The sequence below is a fragment of the Panonychus citri genome, unplaced genomic scaffold (assembly GCF_014898815.1).
Source record: "Panonychus citri isolate SS breed McGregor unplaced genomic scaffold, ASM1489881v1 Contig00068, whole genome shotgun sequence".
Taxonomy (NCBI): Eukaryota; Metazoa; Arthropoda; class Arachnida; order Trombidiformes; family Tetranychidae; genus Panonychus; species Panonychus citri.
The window spans coordinates 238,089-256,745 of NW_026515473.1; the positions used below are offsets into that span (position 1 = coordinate 238,089).

At 31.5% G+C, this 18,657-nt stretch overlaps 4 protein-coding genes and 1 long non-coding RNA gene across 10 annotated transcripts in view; 2 read left to right on the forward strand and 3 right to left on the reverse strand.

Annotated features, from left to right (window-relative positions):
• Positions 1-272: 272 nt before the first annotated feature.
• LOC128386261 (probable WRKY transcription factor protein 1) lies at positions 273-8,532 on the forward strand. Its single transcript, XM_053345267.1, has 5 exons — positions 273-1,615; positions 3,523-3,900; positions 3,988-4,302; positions 4,368-7,978; positions 8,237-8,532. The coding sequence occupies exons 1-4, from the start codon at positions 976-978 to the stop codon at positions 7,232-7,234; spliced, it is 4,200 nt and encodes a 1,399-aa protein (XP_053201242.1). The 5' UTR covers positions 273-975; the 3' UTR covers positions 7,235-7,978; positions 8,237-8,532.
• Positions 8,452-12,107, reverse strand: LOC128386285 (MFS-type transporter SLC18B1-like). Its single transcript, XM_053345296.1, has 12 exons — positions 11,181-12,107; positions 11,008-11,103; positions 10,841-10,914; positions 10,182-10,329; positions 10,035-10,103; positions 9,892-9,982; positions 9,583-9,725; positions 9,320-9,513; positions 9,161-9,256; positions 9,028-9,102; positions 8,823-8,916; positions 8,452-8,743 (listed from the first exon to the last, which is right to left on the reverse strand). The coding sequence occupies exons 1-12, from the start codon at positions 11,307-11,309 to the stop codon at positions 8,579-8,581; spliced, it is 1,374 nt and encodes a 457-aa protein (XP_053201271.1). The 5' UTR covers positions 11,310-12,107; the 3' UTR covers positions 8,452-8,578.
• A 463-nt stretch (positions 12,108-12,570) lies between these two features.
• On the reverse strand, positions 12,571-14,389 carry LOC128386286 (MOB kinase activator-like 3). The gene is made up of 2 exons (XM_053345297.1): positions 13,515-14,389; positions 12,571-13,404 (listed from the first exon to the last, which is right to left on the reverse strand). Exons 1-2 carry the CDS (start codon positions 14,271-14,273, stop codon positions 13,339-13,341), a joined length of 825 nt encoding a protein of 274 aa, XP_053201272.1. The 5' UTR covers positions 14,274-14,389; the 3' UTR covers positions 12,571-13,338.
• A 382-nt stretch (positions 14,390-14,771) lies between these two features.
• The window catches only part of LOC128386397 (neuroligin-1-like), a 59,948-nt gene continuing 56,062 nt past the window's right edge, over positions 14,772-18,657 (reverse strand). For all 6 annotated transcript variants that reach the window (XM_053345427.1, XM_053345429.1, XM_053345431.1 and 3 more), the window contains one exon: positions 14,772-16,262. In XM_053345427.1, the coding sequence (XP_053201402.1) occupies positions 15,139-16,262 (1,124 nt within the window). In that variant the 3' untranslated portion in view covers positions 14,772-15,138. The remainder of the gene's footprint in view (positions 16,263-18,657) is intronic.
• LOC128386400 (uncharacterized) lies at positions 16,259-17,385 on the forward strand. The gene is made up of 2 exons (XR_008324893.1): positions 16,259-16,796; positions 16,997-17,385. It is a non-coding gene; the product is annotated as an uncharacterized LOC128386400 (long non-coding RNA).

Consider the following 18,657-nt stretch of genomic DNA (forward strand, 5'->3'; position numbering starts at 1 on the left):
AAATTAAATCAATCAATTAACCATCCGTGTCAATTAAGTGTCACAAAAACGTTTCCATAATCATGAAGCTTAAAACTTTTGATGATTTATAAATTGTTACTTATTGGAAAATGATCAGAATCTGATAATCAACAATTTAAATGTTGATACATTGACCGAGAAAATCAATCGATCATCAATTGTGGTCATAAATATAACGGTGAATAACTTTTAATCACAATTAAATGATGATGTTAACATTTGTGTATTCATTGATTAGAATCCATCTCCTAAATTAGTTGGTTAATTGAAAGGACAAATGTGAAAATAAACGAGCAATTAAATTTAATTTGGCAGAAACAAAGTGTCTCTCATATTGGATTAGCCAAATTAACTTTCACCAGTCCAATTTGATTGACAATCAACTTAATTGCCAAATGTAAATTTAGTCATTTTAAAATTAAACTCACCTTTAAATTGTAATTTAATTTGCTAATCAAGTGTTTCATTTGATTGTTTTTACTCATTACTTTTTTGCTTTGATTAGCCTCATCATTTGTTTTAATCACAATTAATTTAATTGATGATCATGTTGGTACAATTATTGTTTCCATTGTTATTAAGACAATCAATGAATGTCAACATCATATTGATGTTTAATTGTTGTTAAAATTAATCAACTGTGTTCCTCTTTTTCAATTGTCATAATCAAAATCCTTTTTTTTGTTCATTTCGTTAATTAAATAATCCAGCAAATTAAGTGACAATCAACGATAATTAATAAGCCAAACAATTTATGGAAAGGTTTAAGATCAGTGATTTGTTATTAACCATAGTGGACATTGTGTTGTTGTTGATAATTGTTTTCTTGTGGTCAGTTGATGGATATTCAATTGGATCCGATGGTTCATCGAGAAACAATCAACTGGTCAAGAAACGTCTCGATTATGTTCAGATATAATTCAGGTGACTCGAAAACTATTGGAAAATGACCTGATGAGAGATGTCATTTATCCTAAATTAACGGAAGATGGGATGTTTGGTAAATCGACGAAGATCATTGAGAGCCGATCACCGCCTCGTCGAAATGTGATCCACTTTCCGAATAATAATAAGCAATATTATGACAGAGTAAATAGTCAACAATTTAACCGTTCAGAGAATTCACGATTTAAACGTCAACATGGTTTACATGGAGAGTTATTAGTAAACAATCAACAATATAATCAACAGAAATTGTTTAATCATCATGAATATCCGAAAATTGTTCAACCCTTGCCTAGTCAAACAATTAACTTGGTTCCTTTTAATGTTCCTTATGATGAGACCGGACAATTAGATAGACAACCTCAAGCTTATATTGTTGATTTAACTTCACTTAATGATCATCAATCAACATCATCAATTGATCATGATGATGGACAATCTCATCATCAGATTGATTTGACGCGACAAATTAGACCACGATATTATGGTGATGGTCAAGAGGAGATTAATCTGGAAAGAAGGCAAGATGAAGAGGGTCAAGAAAATGGTGCAGGTGAAGGTGAACCTGTGGCCGATTCAAAGGAGCCCAATGTGGTCAAGAAAACTTTTGGATACAAGGTGACCCTTTACAAGAGTCCAAACATTAAAGGTAAGACGGACAATCTTTAATCATCTATTTTGTGAATGAATCAATAAATTGTCAGGTTAACATGCAATTTAAATCAAATAAACCAATAAAGATGCGGACAAAATTCATAAGACAAAATGCAAATTATTAATATAATTATGCATAAAAGAGTATAATTAACGAGCATCGTCTCGAGTTAGAACTTACAGTATGTATTAATCATACAGCCATCGACTTTGAGTTTGCAACCACTTTTAATTTACTCGCGGCGATAATGATAATCAATGAGAGATTAAGCTAACCCAAAAATATGATAATAATCAATGTCCTCTCAATTAACTGGTGTTATCTTTTCAAATGGTCATCCGATTGATTTATCTTTGACTAATTATCAGTAACTTAAAAGTACGAGTAAATTAAAAGTGATTGCAAACTCAAAGTCAATGGCTGTATGAAATGAAATCAACCGATAAAAGTTAAACAGGGCTATTCAGCTATTTTTACCGATGTTTTTTGCGATTTTCTCAGCAATTAAGAATCAAAGAGACTTGAGTGGTATGAGTTTGAGCGATACTCAATTGTCATATATAAAGATCAAGGTAATTCAAGTCATTGTTGAAAGAGAGCGTTTCAAGGTCATCTGAAGGTAATTTAACAAAAAACAATGTTCACAGATATTAATGGCAAGTTTTGAGGTTTCTATGAGCTTTGCTATGCACGTTAAGGTAAATTTATTGGATAGGAGATTAGCAACAGTTATTCAATTGAATTGTAATATCTCAAGAACTGTGACAAGTAAAGTGCAACTACTTTTCAGACTGTATTTGTTATTTGTTTGCATTACAAGATGAAAACCGCAGGAATTATTTCCAAAGAGTTTTCATAGATCAAATGGAGGAACGATGAATTTCGTTGTAACTGATATTCGAAACTAATAACTAACCTAATGAGAACCTGCAATTCAGCAATTTCTTGAAATTACTAGATGACCTTGAAACGTCTAACAATGATGAACTAACATGATCTTTATGACAATCATGACTCAAGTCTTGAGTCGATTCTTAGTTGCTGAATAAATCGTTTAATATTCGTAGATACTTAATATTTATGAAAGAAATATCAAATTCATCTGATTTTTCAGTGCTAAAGATTAATTAGTTCAAAAGATTGAAGAGGTTAATTGAGATAAAGTTCAATACAGGGCATCTCAACTTCATTTTACGCACGTTTATGTACAACTCGAGAACCATTTGAACTATGAAGCTCAAACCTCGTACAGATACAGTTCAGAGTTGAAGGACTTAGAGTGAAAATTTTTATGGTCATTTCTCGATAAGCTCATTTGATTTGAAGGTTTTTTTGTAAAGAAGAATATCAGGTTATCCCATTTTCAAAGTTCGAATAGATTATTGTAATTAATGTAATCTCAGGTTATTAATCGTTCTTTAGGTGGTCAGTCTACTTGCGTTCTCTCTTATTCTCCCGCCTTTCGAAAAAGGTATAAAACTAAATTAGGCAGAGATATTAATAGACAAAACTGTATGAAGAAGAGTAATTCCTGTTAAATTCTCACCCACAAAGTCCATTAATTAATTTGTGTAAACTTATGTATCGTTTTGTTATTCACTAAGCTTCGACATTGCAGTTCATTTAACCAAGAAGATCACTTTTGAACATTGTGCTGGTCATACTTTATATGACAATATGAACATTAAAGTCTGATCATTGCGTCATTTTTCAGAAAATGACGAAACATCATACGCTCATAGAGCTTACATAATGAGGCAGTTTGTTCATCTGTCACACTGATTGTATCGATGGTCTAGTTGATTGTTGAATGTTTTGATTAAATGCACATAATTGAATTTTGTTTTGGAAATATTTTAATTGTCTCTAATTAAATTAATTGCTTGTGAATCTCTTTCTAGAGCCTCAAATTTTAACAGAGGAATTTTTTGGTGATGGGAAGAAGAAAAAAGTTATCAAAATATTGAAAAAAGATGAGAATCAACCTGAAGGACAGAAAAGTCGATCAGAACAATTAAGTCAACAATCAAGTTCATCTTCAGGTCGATATGTTCCACAATTCATTGCCGCTCCGGTTGGAACTATGGACCAAGTAGATGAAGATGAACTTGAAGCTAATCGTAAATTGTTATCCGCAGTTCGTAAACAATTAGCTAGTGAAAAAGGTATTGAAGCGACTCGAACCATCTCGAAATCAGGTGATGAAAAGCAACACGATAAAAAAGGGGCCAGAGAAAAAGCTCTTCGAGAGAAAACACAAATCGAATTTTTTGAGAGAGGTATTCAAGTGTAACAAGTTCTTTAAAATCAAGTATAACTGACCACTAATATTGACCTTGTTTCTTATTTTTAAAAATGAATAATAGAGAAAATTTTTGACGATCAATTTGGTAAAAAGTTGGAAGAACAACCGAAACAGCACCAGTTTCCCGCTATGCAAGATCGACCAGAGATCATCCGTTTAACAACAGCGGCACCAGAACCACCACCACCACCACCACCGCCTCAGCGAAATCGTGATCGTGATCAGATAACTGTGGTCACTCCAGATGATATAAGTAATGCGGGAAACACTGAAGGGATGGACTTTCAATCACTTCATGATCTTTTATTGAAACGTTTAAAAGGCTGGAGGGAAAAAGGTTATAAGATCACAACTGAACTTGAGATTGTCCAAAGAGGTGAATAGAATTGACCTTAACGATAAACAGATTATATGAATAATTAATTTAAATTAATATTTCAGGTGCAGTCCATGATAAGGAAAGGTCAGTGAGAGAACGAGGTAAAGGTCAACAAACATTTCAAAGGTACGAAAGTGGAGGTGCAATTCGAGGTAATAGTAAATCTCCAGATTCTTATGGAGGAGGAAATATCAATGAACAAGGATTCGGTCAAATTGAACCGTTAACGGTGACCCATGTTTCTCCCGATAACGATAAGCCTCATCATCTCACTCACCATAATCATCACTCTCTTCCTCATCATCATCATCACCATCAAAACAATATGAAAGTTAATGGAGGTGCTAAAAACACTGATGAAGAAGAGGAAAACAATCAACAGGGAAACTTATTCAGTAGTTTACCCAAATTTTTAATCGACCCACCAGATTATGAGGCAGCTCTAGATGGACACAACGGTCAGAAAGTGGACCCAATCATTGAAATGGTTCCTCAAGACCCAAGGCAGCAATTACAACTGCATCAACCAGCACCACCTCATCATATTGTCCATGCACCACCCCACCATCATCACACGGTGCTACTTCACCACCATCACCAACCACATCCACCTCCACCACCAGAAGCGTTGAAACTTGTCCAACCCAACCAGAAAGCGCCACCGAAAACAAGTCAATTAGTTTCGATCAATAATATCACAAATATTTCCAATAAACCGATTCAAAAAGGTCGAAAATATTCATTCAAGGGAATGACTCGAAAAATACCTTCGACTACAGATGAGAGCGGGAAAAAAGATTCTTCTATTGATAAGTCGATGGATAAAAACACTGAGAAAACTAAAGTAACTTCACCATCGACACCGATTACATTGCTTTCTGATAAGTCAGAGAATCAGTTGAATAAAAATAACGGAAATCAAAGTAAAAGTAAACAAAAAGATGAACAATCGAATCGTAGATTGGCCGCTCAGAAAAGACTCAAAGCAAAGGCCAAACAAAAAGCTAAACTTCAGCAACAATTACAACAGAAACAATATCAAAATCAAGTGAAACAACAACAAAAACTTCAACAACAGCAACAACAGCAAATCAAACAGCAACAATTACAACAATATAAATCCTCAAATCAACCAATTAATCAATCAAATAAACCAAATCAAAATATTTTCCAATCTCCAATGTCCATTCAAGATCAGATATTATATCCAGCTTCACCTTTGACAGGTAACTCTATTCATAGAGGAATCGAGGGTGTCCCACCTTCTCGTGCTAATGGCGGTGGTGTTGATCTAACAAATCCACTGAGTTTCCTGGGTGGTGTTCATGAGGGTCTCTTCATGCCCAATGAGAATGGATTTGATGATATTTCATTTGGAAATCCAACCTTAATCACACTTCCAGGGTTACTTGATTCACCGAATGGTGAACACGAGAATCCATTGAACGAACATTTCAGATCTTTAATGAATCAAGGTGGTGTTGATGGTGGAGGTGGAGGAATGACAGGTAATAGTAATAATGATGTGAATGGTGGGAAACAAAATTTTCACAATTTCGATTTGAATGAACCTGAAAAGAAAATCCCTCATCCGAATACAATTTCATATGAAGATTCACTCAATTCTCTTCGTCCTCCTCCTCACACCGAGATTCTTATCGGTAAACCAGCACCAGGAGTTAAACAATTACCACCAAAAACCAATTCAATGACCTCAACTGGACAGTACAGAAATCAAAATGTTAACAATAATCACAAGATTCGGGATTATCCAACCTCGATACAAGATATTACAAGGGGTAAGAAAATGTCCAACAGTTATGGTGTCGAGCCAGGATTCGGTCGAGAGTCACCAGATAATCTTAATGTACCAGATAAAGAAACTGATCCGCTATTAAATCATTTTAAAAACGATCTATTCAACAAACTACCAAATGAGTGGACTGATCAACAAGGATTAACAATTGGAAATAACAATAATAATCATAAAGATAATCATCAAATAAATTGGTTGCAACATGAGAATCGAGATGTTAACTCGATTAAAAATAATCCACAACCAGTTCTATGGGATAAAAGAAGTAAAATCAATCAACCTAAACAATTGAATGTTTTAACTGATCAACATCATCATGGAATCAATCATCAAACTAATCAATTGATTAACATGAACAATTATCTTGGGAATAGAGGATTAACCCGATATTCAACTGAGAAACCGAATGTTAAACAAAAGTTAAGTTTCACTTTCAATGAACCTTTGGAATTGATTCCTGGTGAGAAGGTTAAACCGGGTGATTATCGACAATCAATTTGGGCTGAACCCGAATTTGAACAAATAAAGATCTCAAATAATCGAAAGCGAAATAGAAAGCAGAAAAATAACTCGAAAGGTCAAACCAATGGACAACAACAACAGAACCAAATGATGGACGATATTTTCTCGATCGGTTTTGACTCTCAGCGGGTTCGATCACCAAAAAATCATGACCTTATTTCCCATTCCTCTCAAGTTTACCCTTTGATTGGTGGTTATTCACCTTTCATTATACCAACAACAACGGGTGATTTTAATTCACTTGATTCTGAGACTGAGACTGATTCTGATGTTGATGATTATCATGATGAAATGACTGATAATAATTCTGGTTACTTAAATCATGATAACAATCAACCTGAAGATGAGATTATCAATGAAAAGAGGAGGCAATTTATTGATAACTCAACCGATGATAAGATTAACATTAATGGTGTTAATTACTCTTCTTCTCTTAATTCAACTATTGGTGATTTAAATGAAGATCCAACCAACAATCAACAGAAAAACCCAATCAATAACAATCTTGATATTGTGATTAAAGAGCAAATTAATGGGATAAAAGTAATCAACAGATTAATCCAAATGAAAGCATTTCCTTCAAAGGGATAACTTCAAATTCTGGGTCATCAATCTGGTCACAACCATGTCCAACATGTCCAGAAATTTAATTGTCGATTCAATCATCTAAATTGTTATTGAGAAATTAAATTGTAAAATAATCAACAGACAAAAATAAACCAACAACTTTTTAAAGACAATTAGACAAAAATAAAGTAAAGATTATATAATGAAAAAGGAGAAACAACAATTAATTGTGAGATAATTAAAAGAAATACAGACAGTGAAAGCCTTAAGCAACGTAACAATTAGTTGATTTTTCAACAGTAAATTGGATTGAACAAAATTAAAGGTCAACCATTTCATGGTTATTATAACTGTTAATCAATCATAATCGGAGTTGAATTTCATATATTGATTTCCAAGCAATTAACTTAATCAAAGTGATTCTATTTATTATCGTGATTAATTGGTGAACCAATTAATAAATAAGATTTTAAATTGTGAGGAAAATGTTTTCTATCTGCAATTTAGATACATTAAATGATCAATTTTAATTGTTAAGTTATAATTATTGTTTCTCCACCAAGATGATTAGTGTTGATGGATCAGTCAAACCGAGAGGACGATTTGCTGATAGAGCGAAAGCTAAACTTAAAGCAATTAAATCAGTTTTCTCGTCTCGATCAAGTCGCTTATCTAAAATTGGAAGTGGCCTGGAAGATATTTCCAACACTTATTGTGACACTTTGATAACAGTTTCGTTATTAATCTTGGCAATTGTCAATGCAGTATGTAAGTAATAATATAATTGTTTGCGTGCAAATAAGCATTGGGCTGGAAAACGAGGGAACTTGGTCTTAGACTAAATTTTTAACGTTTTTTTTAGCGAGCTCAAAGTGATCTGTGTGCTTAAATTAAGCTTTGAGCTCAGGTTTTGGGAAAAAACATCCTAAGCGACAAATCAGCTTAAAGAGGAGATTCCCTCGGCTATAAGCGCTTATTTAACAACTGAATCAAATTGTTTAATTTTTTTGATTTTTTTCTCACTAGTTTTGTATCCCATTTATTATGGTGGCTTTTTAGCCGTCATTTACCCTGATTGGATGGCACCCGTGTCCCAGAATTACAACGAGACAGAGGACATTGAGCTGCAATCGGCCAACTCTTTACAAGTTATGGTATCGCGACTCAATTTGATTTCAAAAAAATTGGCTACGTTTTGTTACCGATCATCAACCGAAATATCAAGTTTATGTCAAAAATAATTGATTGATTTTCTGTGTATCCTTTAATTGTTACAGTAGCAGAAATACAACTTATCCTTAGAGGTTGATTGGTGTGCCTTTGATTACCCGTTTTCTTCATAATTGTATAATCAAAATTGTTTTTCCTTTATTGATTTTCCTCTATTGGTTCTTGAGCCGTTGTGACACATTTGATGTGGGTACTTTTGCTTATTGAAATGCGACGGTAAAAGGGTGTCTCATCTTTGGCTACTTGTGTCCAGTCGGGTTGATGTTGTTTAGCAGCAAATCCTGATATCCATAAGGCGATTCCCTGTAATATCCCTCAAGATAAAAATGGTTATTGGTTAATCTACACGTGAATTAGATTGTTAATTGTTGATCAAATTTACCGTAGCAAGTCCAAGGCAGACCAATGGCCATCCAGCTTTACGATAGCCCATATTTTCAACGAGAAAACCAGCCAATGCAGGACCCACTCCATTTCTGATGAAAAATAAAACAAATTGTAAAAGTTAATTGTTGTTGAATTTTGATTTTACTCATTAAATTGAGCAATTAGTATATTCAAATTTATCATAGAGTAAAAGTATTTACCCAAAGCAATAGAAAGCAACGAAAATACTACTAATTGTCCGTGGTATCAATGGATCGTCACAATATTCACTTCGTCTAAATAATAGGAATAACAATTAGCGACTAACAATTAAGAAATTAGGTTAATATATACCCATGAGCTTTCATTGCCCCATCAAATGTACCGACAAATGCGATCGCTAGGCCGATATGTAAAGTTATTTGTGATAAAACGATAGTCCAAAGTTGACTAATAACAGAATTGAGAAATGGAATCAAATGAAAATCAATCACAATTAAAAGCAATAGTTACGCTGTGAACGGAAGTCCATGTAAAGGTCCAAGGAACCCGATTGAAAAAGCACACAGAAAAAGACTGAAAGACGAAAGGTAAGTCGGATCGTCCATTTTATCAATAATCCAACCAAACAATTGCGATGAAATCGCATAAGTTAATCCACTGGCTAAGAAAATTGATCCAGTTTGAAAAGGAGATAATTGTGCAACCTAATTGAAAAGTAATAACTCTTTCAACATATTAATTTAAGTAATTTAATCTGACAATCAGTTAATTACCTCTCTAATATGAGGTTCCAGGGATGAATCATTGTAACTGAGGAAAACACAAGCGATAGTACTGACCACCAGATTCAAAGAGATCCAATAATTGGACATTACGAATTTGAAACTATTACCAGAAGACGAATCATTATCATGTTCTAATTAATAAGATGGATAAACAATTAGACGAAATACTGCCATCTGAAGATTGAAAAGTTAATTGTATCAATTTGTTGACTAATTCAAATGAATTTATTGATTGTAAATTCGTTTGTCAACTTTTTGATCAAATTATCAGATAATTGTGATTCTTCAATCTCTTACTTGGACTTGACGGAAGGACAACAAATATAATTAGGGCGGCGATCACTTCCATTACCGCCATGACAAAAAATGGACCTGAAAAATCAGTGTACTAGGAAATTAAGAGTTAATTGACAGTTAATTGTCCAATTGTAACTATTTACTTGGAATACAAGTCCTCCGATAAATGGTCCGAAGATTGAACCAAGTCCTTGGCCTAATTCAAAGGTTCCCTGGTCAAGAAGAGCACAGAGATGATTGATTAATACTCAATTTTGACCTGAATTCATCTAATTGATCAATTAACGTACGTAAGCTTGAGCCATGTGATGATTAAATAAAACTGGTATACTTGAGTAATTACCAGTAATTAAAGCTGAACTACCGACGGCTGATATTGAGCGGATAGTGAAAGCCAATATTATGAAACTCTGTCCGCCGGGTGACCATTTAAGTAAACTGATTGAAGTTCATTACGATTGAAAAAAAAAGAACACGTTTGATTGTAATTAAATGAACGAAACTGTCTAATTGTCAATATACCCTTAATTACTTTCTAATCATGAGTATTAACCTCTTCTAATTGTCCTCATTCAATACGAATAATTGTCTAATTGCTTCTCATGATAATCGTTTATTGATTTTCTTATAATCTCCCAATTGTTGATGATTTATATTTCATATTCCTATTAGTAAATCCAATTAAAGATTAAATAATAGATTGATATATTATTACAATCAAATTTAATCACGATAATCAAATCAATGTGAAACCCTATGAATTAAGCTGATTGTTAATCAACAAAAAAAAATCATGAAGCAAAAAAGTTACAATATTAACATTTTATGGTTATTAAAGTTGATTAACTAATTGTCCCTCTAATTGTTTAAAGTTGAAAAATTTTGATCGATAATCATGATTTTCAGTTAACGAGATTGACCTTAAATGTTGAGGTCACAATTTTCTTACCCGAAGCAAGCGATACTTATTGAGGCGAGAATCGCACCACCGATCACCATCCAGCGAGTTTTAATTACAGGTAACTAATCATTGGATCGAGGAAAAATGAAAAGGAAACCCCAACAATTAAGATTAACATAGAGTTAATTAAACAATTAGTTTGACCTTTAATTTACCAATTTAACAAATACTGGACACAGGAAAAAACAAATGACCTCTTGGATTGAAAATATTAAACCATATTGACTTGGTGAGGCTCCTTTAAGTTCAGCCTGGAAACAGTTAATCAATAGTTGATTAAACACTTAATTAGATGACAATTAAATTAACTAAGGGGGCTAATTGTTACCTCTTTGGGGAAAAATGGAGCCAAGATTGAATTGGAGGCACCAACACAAAAATTCATATAAAAATAAGCAATCAACAGTTTCTTTTGCTCTGTGGTCATCGGATGTGATTTACTTTCCCCTGAAGGCATTTTTAATCACAATTAACTAATAACTATTCAATTAATCACTATGTTTACTTTTTTTTCTGGGGTAACAGTTAATCAAAAAAAACTGGATTAAAGTTTTATCATCTCATTGAAACTTGAATAAAGACTAGTAAATGTAATGTTAATTGTGAATATCGTTTCACTGACTCAATCAAATAACAATTAAATTAAATTGTCGCTCATCTATTGATTCAACGGTTTCTACTTAATTTTTTATTTACAATGTTGATTTTTAATCAATGTTTTAATTTATTTTCCCATAGATTTGTCAATCATTTCTGTTATTTATCAACTTTTTTTACCAAAAAAACTTTTGCTTGATTGTTTCAAAATATTGATCATTACGACCAACAATTAACATTTAATTATTTGTTTATTGATGAGAAAATCAAAGTGTGTATTGTGTTAACAATCAGCAATTTAATTTCAATTTTTCTCCTCATAAGTTTGTCAAATAGATTCGTTGTAAATTGTTAACGCAACTGATTAGCTAAATTGTTAACAATCAAATTAAAGGTAAACAGTAAAAAAAATTGCTGATTAATGATGAATTAATTTCATCGAAAATTTTAATTGTAATTGTTTCCGTTTTGCTGATTATTGTTTACAATTGTCACGAACTTTTGTTTTCTGCTCACTTAATTGTCAATGAATATGACAATTAATCAAGTTAACTATTGTCACATACAATAAACAGTCAGAGTATTTTGATTGACAACAATCAAGAAAATTAAATCTACCAATGGACTTGATTGGATTGAAATTATTAAATCAGAAAATTAAATCGTCCAAATAAAAAAAAAGTTAATTCAGTTCAATATGAACATTAATTTTCTTATATTATGATTATATTCAAGTGATTAACTTGTAATTGTAAATCAAATAAATAAACTAATAAATTGATTAGTGTAATTTTTGGATGATCAATAAATTGCTTGAAGCAATTACAATTAAGAAAAGTGTAAAGGCCTCAATTTATTTATTGATTGTATTCAATTCGGGTTGATGGTGAGAGATTGAAGATTTTCATTTATGATTTACCAGCAATTAAGGGAACCAAATTAAAAGTAAATTAAATACAACAAGTTGATTATGATTAATAAATAGAGCATAAAATGAATTAATTTCAGTTGATTGTTGATACAATAGTTGCAAAAAAAAGACAAGAGGTCATCGAGTGTCAGTTAATGTCCAGTTAATGTTAATCATCAGAGTTTCTGAATATATTAATATATAAATTAAATTGTTCTGAGTGACTTTTAATCATTTCCAATAGATTGATAAGTTACTTTTTGCTGTTTACATTTACAATTAATGATTAACATTACATAATTTAGCAGAATCATTGGAAATTGTGATTAAATTTGACCAATAGGACCAAATAAATGATTCACTTAAATATATATTGATCATGTTTCGATGAAATTTGTAAAAATGATTAGATTACTTTTCTCATTATTACAATTCTAACCATAATCAGAATTAATTAGCTATTAACTGATTTTGTTATCAATTATATTGTTTAATGAAAATGTGTAAATCATTTTCATCAAATTTGGTTAAATTTGATTCCAATTGTTAGGATTTTTGTAAGTCAATTGATTGCTGGAAATCATCAATGGTATCAATTATTACATTATTGTCATTATATTATTACTTAAGATGATGGTGATGATGATGATGATGGGAAGATGATGATGGAGATGATGATGGGGCAGCGTATATATAATATTTATCCATTGAAGATGAAATTGATTTGGTTTGCACCGTGATCCATGATAATTATGATACGTAAATATAAATTGATTGGTGTTTAGAGATGACTTGATTTCAATGGATTGCTTTTTGTCAGTAACTATGCCCAGTCAAAGAGCGAGATAAATTGATTACAATCAAGGTAATTCTTTGACCACAAATGATGAGGTTGATGATGAACTGAATTAGAGTTGGATTATTATTATTGTTAAATTTAATCAACAGGAAACACTTTTGTTGTTGTCACTGTATTTATTTATCTCTGATGATTACCATAGGTTCTGGGTGATGATAGATGACAAATTCTGCGAGTTAATTCAGTCTGTAATTGTGAACACAAAGGAGAGAGAGAAAGAAAGAGAGAGATTGAAAAACAGTTCTGATGATTGATTAGATTGGAATTAATTTGATTCATTGAATTTGTTTACTTACCAAAGGTTCAAATTCTTTCTCTGAAACCAGATCAAATTCCGTGACAAAATAATAGAAGTGCTTGTAACAAGTATTAACATGAGCTTCCGCACCGATGGCTACCAAACGGTCAAAATGATGAATATACACATGGACAAATACTCGAAACAATCGAGTTAATATTTTCTTACAGGTTGGGATGAAATTTTTGGGAAAAGGTACATCGGTTTTAACGGGAAAAATGTCCTCATTGTTAATTTGAGCTTCCGTCCAATCCATTAGAAAGCCAACATATTTGGGTGCTGGTTGTGGTGTCGGTTTCTTAAACTTTTTACCATCAGCCCAAAGATATTCAAATTTAGGTCCACCCGACATTCTTGGGCATGTTTCCTCTGTACAATGGTCAGTTATTGTACCATAAATTAGGTTGATTCGGTTGAAAAAATCGACAACGTGTACAGCAATCCAATCGGAAAGATTTTCTCTTGGTGGTAATTTAACCGCTTCAACTAAATTTATTCCTGAATTTAATGATGCATGGGCATGTTTATGTAAAGAGTAACGTAAAGTACCGGGTTCAAATTTTTTCTTTGGTCGAAAAGTTCTGCCTTTTTGAAAAAACTCAACAAAACTCGCCATTGTCGATATATGGGAAAATTTTGCTTCCATGGTTGAATGTTGATCTACAGTTGTTGTTGTCTTATTTTCCGAAGTTACCTTACCTTTCTGCCAGTGATATAAACACAAAAGAGGTCGATTGATGATCTTAAAGTTAAACATTAACTAATTTAACGGTAACACAAAAATAAAACAAACTAATAATCATGTTAATCTTAACTCTCAACTGATTAACCTTTGTTTACTAAAATGAAACCAAATTCATCACCAAGATCGATTTTTAATCGATTTAAAATTCCAATAGATCGGAAAGAAAGGGAAACAAAAATAGACAGAAAAGTAGACAGAGAAAATAAAGAACAGAATTTAATTTCTATTGGATCTTTTTGTCCTTTTTTCATTATTATTACTTGTTTGATCCGAAAAAAAAAATTATTTCTGATTTTCAATCAATTGAAAAAAAAAACTAATGAACAAATAAGAAAATAATTCTACTTCTTGTCGAGAATTGAGAAAATGTTCTTAACCTGTCGCCATCTATTGACAATAGAATTTAACTGTGGATTCGGATATTTGATGGATTCGAATCCAAATCAGCTTCTTAAATTGGAATTAAATTTAATTGTGATTAGAGAGATAAATTAATGATTACAAGAGAAATTGAAGTGATTAAATTTAATTTTTATTTAGAATAAATAGTAGAAAATTCATCTGGAACAATTATTCCATTGTGATTGTGAGTAATCTTCTTTTCTTTTTCTTGTAAAAGTCTTGGGACGAAATAATTTGTTTTCTCTATTTGTGTTTAATTATTTTCTGTTCATATAGAAAATTCAAATTCTTTGTTTAATAGTATTTCCTGCAAATTTGTGGATTAATTTTGCAAAAATTCAAGAACTTTATCTTGGTTTTTTTGCATCTTACACCGGCGGAAAATATCCTGGGGCTGAGCTGTTTGAATCGTTTTAATAGTTTTGTCGCCAAAAAATTGTGATTAAAATTGAGTTTCAATTGGTGAAACCTGATGTCAAAGATGCTCATCAAATTCATGGATAACTGTAAGACAATGACCATTATCACATATTGATTGTTGATGGTAACAAGAATCACATTGACAGGTAACCTTTGATTCACAATTGGAACCATTAGTGGAAATTGATCCTTGATGATTTGATGATGCTAATTGTTGTTGCTGCTGCTGCTGTTGAGAACCTGATATTACCTGTGTTCCTGGTGATGGTGACAATGAGGATTGATTTAAAGAGGCAACTGTGATACCTGATGAAGGTTGAAGGCTAACATGAGATGAACCTGATGAGGTATTTGTTGTTTGCTGAAGATTAGTATGATTCTGATGAATATCTTGAGTCGTTGGTGGTGATCGTAAGGGAGACGATGAATCTGCATGATGAATATGATGATGTGACAAATGGTGAGATGTTGTTTCCGCTGTGAATGGACATAGATGATGATTTTCACAACAAAAACCTGCATAATGATGTTCACCCAAACTGGTTGTACCATTTGAAGGGCCATCAAGTCCTGATTGTATATCTACATAACGAACTGGTGAAAATTTGGATCGATTCTTGTCAACTTTATGCTTATTAATATAATAATAAACAGCTCCAAAGATTAGCCCATTGATTGTCAATAAAACAATTCCAATGGCAATTGTTAAACTCAATGCAGTTGAATAAATGGTACGATTATTGATAATATGTTGAATTGCAGTTGATTGATTTGATGTTGGATTATCACCATTATTATTATTACCATTGTTACTCGATTGACTATTAACTTTATTCTTATTTTCTTTATCTTTATTATCATTATTTAGATCATCTAAATTGTTACCACCAGCGAATGGCTCAGATGAGGTTAAACTTTTATCTCCTGACGATGAAGATGTTAATGGCTCCTTCTTTTTACCTCCATTGATTCCAGGAGATTGTAATGATGATAGAAATTTCAATGAAATCCTTTCGAAAACGGAAACTTGACCATTATTACCAAGAATCTCCTGATCTTGAAGATGTCGCTTTAAATGATCACTTTCCTCTTTGGCGTGACGCTCAAGTTTAGGAATCAAATTGAGCCAAAAAGATAATCTATGACTATGATAATGATCACGAATTTTTGGTTTCATCCCTAATTCATCATCGTCAATTGAATTACATCCAATATATATATATATAGAAAGAGATGACAACAGGAAATAGAAATAAATTGAAAAATGATCAAGCCCGATAATAGAGGATTTTTTTATATAAGATCCAATCAAGAGGAAAAGCAATCAAATTGAAATGTTGATAATTTTAAACATGTTAATTGGATCAGTTAATCGTATCATCCGTAAATTAACCAATTGATGCCAAAATTTCAAATACAATCCAAAAATATCCAAAGTTGACATTTATAAATATCGTTTGGTGGAAATACGTTGATGGTGATCATTGGCAATGACATTTCCATTGCAACAAAAAGCAGCAGAAAAACAGGAAACAGGAAATCAAAACGAAAATCATTGGGTGGTAAACATGGAGGAAGGAAGTTGGTTAAAAAAAGGCAGAAGAGGAGGAGAAGTTTCGATTTGATTGTTTGAAAAAAAAAGTTCGAAAAAAGAGAAGAACAAAAAATTCAATAGAAAATATAAGAAGGTAAGAAAAGGAAGAAAAAAACGAGGTAAGAAAAAAAAAGATCGAATTAGTTATTTAACCAAATTAATAAGAATAATAATAGATTTTTATGAACCAAATTAGATTCTAAAATTATCATGAATATGGAAGAATAGAAAAAAAATATTCTCTCTTCCTGATTATTTTCTGATGATAATAATAATGTTAATCATCTTTCTCTCTCTCTCTATCTTAATTCACATACAGAAATCAAATTGAAATTAATGGTTTGATGTTTCAAGAATTAGGAATCAAAACTGAGACTGAATCAAGAATTGGAATATAAATTTTACCGTTAAAATTGTAAAAATATCATTAACTCAACATCAAGGAAACAAAAGAAAAATGTTAGAAAACAAATCACTGAATCTAAATTATCAAAAAAAAAATCACCTAACTAATGATTAATTATGTTACATTAGATACTGATTTATATTGAATTAGGGTGAAAAAAACTCCAAGGAAAAATCAGTAAACTTGCCTGATATTTCATGAGGAAAATTATATTATTATGTCAGGGAAAAAACTTTTCCAACTTAAATATAAGAAAAAAAATCTTAATCATCATGTTGATAATAATAATCTTAATCATCTAACATTAATCTTTCAATAATATTAATCCAAACGATTTATACGAGACAATGTATTACATATCTAATGATGGAATCAGTAACTCAATCGATTGAATTGAATGTAGTTAAGAGATTTAATGACAACAATTGAAAAACAATTGAATCGCCAGCAATTAACTAGAAAGTTAATTGATCGATCAGAAAACTGAACAAGAAAAAAAAATTGATTATTGGTAGTAAATTGTTAATGAACTTGATTTAGTTTACCAATTTCAGATGAATATTGAATGATTGATTTAAAATGTTTTCTGTTATTAACTAATATTCAATGGGTTGGAAAAAAATTTAAAACGGAAACGGAACTGATGATAATATGATATTGATTAAGTTGCTGGTGATGATGAAATAATAAGATGATATCTTTTTACTAATGAGATAGAAAAAAAAAGTTGTAACAATTTAATAGTAGCTTGATTGTTATTATAGTTAATGGTGAACATGATGATAGTTGATTGGCCGATAATGAAGATGAGGATAAAATCATCATCAGGAAATGATTATCATGATTTAGATGTGGAGAAAAAAAAATCAACTGATAAGTAATTAATGTAATACCAATAGAAGTGAATATTTATCTTGATCATCGTAATAGTTGATGGAGATTAAGATGATTGAGAAGATAAAGTTTATCAAAGTGGAAAACAACTGATCGATTATCATTATTGTAAATTGACATGAAAAGTGATGATGATAATGATTTCTATCTTCTTGTTGATGAAAGTGAGAGAGAGAGAGAGAAGAGAACCAAAAAATTAAGATAAAATTGTAAAGATAAATAGATTGATAGATTCTGGTGTAAGTTCTGGGAGTGAGAAGGCAAAAGAGATGATAATAATAACGATAATGTTCAAGAAGAAGAGGATGAAGATAAAGGATGGCGATTATGTCCAGAATGATGAGGACGAGAAAGAGAAAGACATGAAAAGGAAACAATCAATTACATTTGACTTCTTCAAAATGTCGCCAGAACAATTTATTTCTTTACGATAAGAATAATATATGAAATTCTGGTTAGAATCGACATGAGAATCGCAGGAGAGAAAAAAAAATCAATTGTCATTTTCGATGTAAATACATAAACACAAACTCGTAAAAAAGAACAGAAATTGTGAGAACTTTTTCTTTTACGAAGAAGAAAAAAAAACTGGAGAGTGTAAAGGGAAGAAAAAAGAAAATCTAATTCGATAAAAATAGCGAATAGAAAGTGAATGTTATTGTCGAGGAGAACAAAAAAGA

Coding starts and splice junctions, on each gene's coding strand:
- LOC128386261 (XM_053345267.1), top strand. CDS start 976: ATGAGAGATGTCATTTATCCTAAATTAACGGAAGATGGGATGTTTGGT. Junction 3,901..3,987: donor AATCGAATTTTTTGAGAGAG/GTATTCAAGTGT, acceptor AATGAATAATAG/AGAAAATTTTTGACGATCAA. Junction 4,303..4,367: donor ACTTGAGATTGTCCAAAGAG/GTGAATAGAATT, acceptor TTAATATTTCAG/GTGCAGTCCATGATAAGGAA.
- LOC128386285 (XM_053345296.1), bottom strand. CDS start 11,309: ATGCCTTCAGGGGAAAGTAAATCACATCCGATGACCACAGAGCAAAAG. Junction 10,330..10,840: donor ATAAGTATCGCTTGCTTCGG/GTAAGAAAATTG, acceptor AACTTCAATCAG/TTTACTTAAATGGTCACCCG. Junction 9,257..9,319: donor CATGGACTTCCGTTCACAGC/GTAACTATTGCT, acceptor TTCTGTTATTAG/TCAACTTTGGACTATCGTTT.
- LOC128386286 (XM_053345297.1), bottom strand. CDS start 14,273: ATGTTTAACTTTAAGATCATCAATCGACCTCTTTTGTGTTTATATCAC. Junction 13,405..13,514: donor AGAAAGAATTTGAACCTTTG/GTAAGTAAACAA, acceptor TCACAATTACAG/ACTGAATTAACTCGCAGAAT.